Genomic DNA, 1,503 nt, shown 5'->3' with positions numbered 1-1,503 from the left:
CCAAAAGTAGTTTAGCGGATTACGGTGTTAGGGTTGAGGGAACAATTCAAGGATACAAGACCCGGGCGCCGGTTTTGAATTTCAGTGTGCACTAAGGTGGCACTGTAGCATTGGGATCGTTCGCGAGGGGACAGGGTAAATGAAATCATCATCATCATCATCATCATCATCATCATCACTGTAGCATTGGGGCAGAGGAACGAACGCACGCATCGACGTTGAAAATCGAAGAGGGGGACTTGATGCATCCTCAGCTTCCAGACCCCGGGGCAGGCAGGAAGCCGCTCCCAACCCTCCGCCGACCATCCTCTCTCTCTAAATCCGCAACTCCCGCCACTCCCGCCACTCCACACGAGCGACCTACCCCGCAACGTATCGTCCACGAGAAGTTCTTCATATCGACCACCTACTCCACCATCGCTGCCAGAGCTTTGTCGTTCCAAGGACAAGTGCTAAATGGCGTCACTCCACTTCAACTGGCCCAGAACGGCTTTCACTACCAACCATACCCAAGTGGCGTCGGCGGCCTGGCTTGCTGTTTTGCCTGCCAGTCAGCTAAACGCCTCGAGAACTTCCGGCGCGTACCTCTTCAGGAGACGCAGCAACTACACATAGCAGACTGTATATGGCAGGTCATCTACAATGACTTGAAACCACACCTCGAATCCGCGGACGCGCTCCCCCCTTCAGCCGACGCATCCCCTCCGCCTAGACAGTCGGCTCCCAGCCCTTATCTTCCTTCGAATAGCGAACAACTCGAGAAGACAACTACCGACGCTAGCACCCAGACACAAACCGAATTGACACCAACGGTATCTACGACAGCAGAGAATCGTTCAAATGCTAACCTGGACTCCCGCGCTCAACCGCTATCCACTACAACCGACCCGGAATCGCATTTACCTCCACCAACCTACTCTCCTCAGCCTCCTTATCCGACTTCAACTAGAACTTTCCCGCCAAATAGCCACCAACCAACCTATGCATCGGTCCTTCGGCATCCTCCTAAAACCTCACCTCGATTGATTTCTAAACCCCGAAAATCTATCATTCCTACCAGACCTATACTAACAATGGAAGATCTTCACCGCCGATTTCACAATAAACCGTCACCGTTCCAGCTCGAGACAAAGGCAAGGAAACGCTCAGCTCGAACTCGTAACAAAGCTGTATCAACAACAAAGTCATTGTCCAGATTCTTGACTTCAGCATTACCCGCATTATCCCGGTTCCTAGCTGGGATGCAGCCAAAACCGGACACTTGTTGTCTGTCTCATTCGCAAATCCATTACAGCCGCGCCATGAGGGCAGCCTAATGCTACAAACGGCAACAAGGCCACGACAGGCTTTACCAGGTGAGGCTCAAAGTTCACTGTTCAGGAAGTTTGGAACAATCTCAGGGATCAATCAGCATGTATTTAGAAAGTAGTTGTAGCCTGCATATCGCTTTTTGCGAGGGGTCAGGGTAAATGAAATCAACCAACCAACCAACCAACCAACCAA

General features: G+C 51.6%; 1 protein-coding gene across 1 annotated transcript; it reads left to right on the top strand.

Annotated features, from left to right (window-relative positions):
* The first annotated feature begins 144 nt into the window (after positions 1–144).
* Positions 145–1,498, top strand: BDV38DRAFT_266754 (uncharacterized protein). The gene has a single exon (XM_032056474.1). The coding sequence runs from the start codon at positions 243–245 to the stop codon at positions 1,314–1,316; it is 1,074 nt and encodes a 357-aa protein (XP_031906717.1). The 5' UTR covers positions 145–242; the 3' UTR covers positions 1,317–1,498.
* Positions 1,499–1,503: the final 5 nt, after the last annotated feature.

This window comes from Aspergillus pseudotamarii, assembly GCF_009193445.1.
Source record: "Aspergillus pseudotamarii strain CBS 117625 unplaced genomic scaffold BDV38scaffold_222, whole genome shotgun sequence".
Lineage (NCBI taxonomy): Eukaryota > Fungi > Ascomycota > Eurotiomycetes > Eurotiales > Aspergillaceae > Aspergillus > Aspergillus pseudotamarii.
Note: the sequence above shows the minus strand (reverse complement) of the source record. Positions and strands in the feature narration are given on the sequence as shown.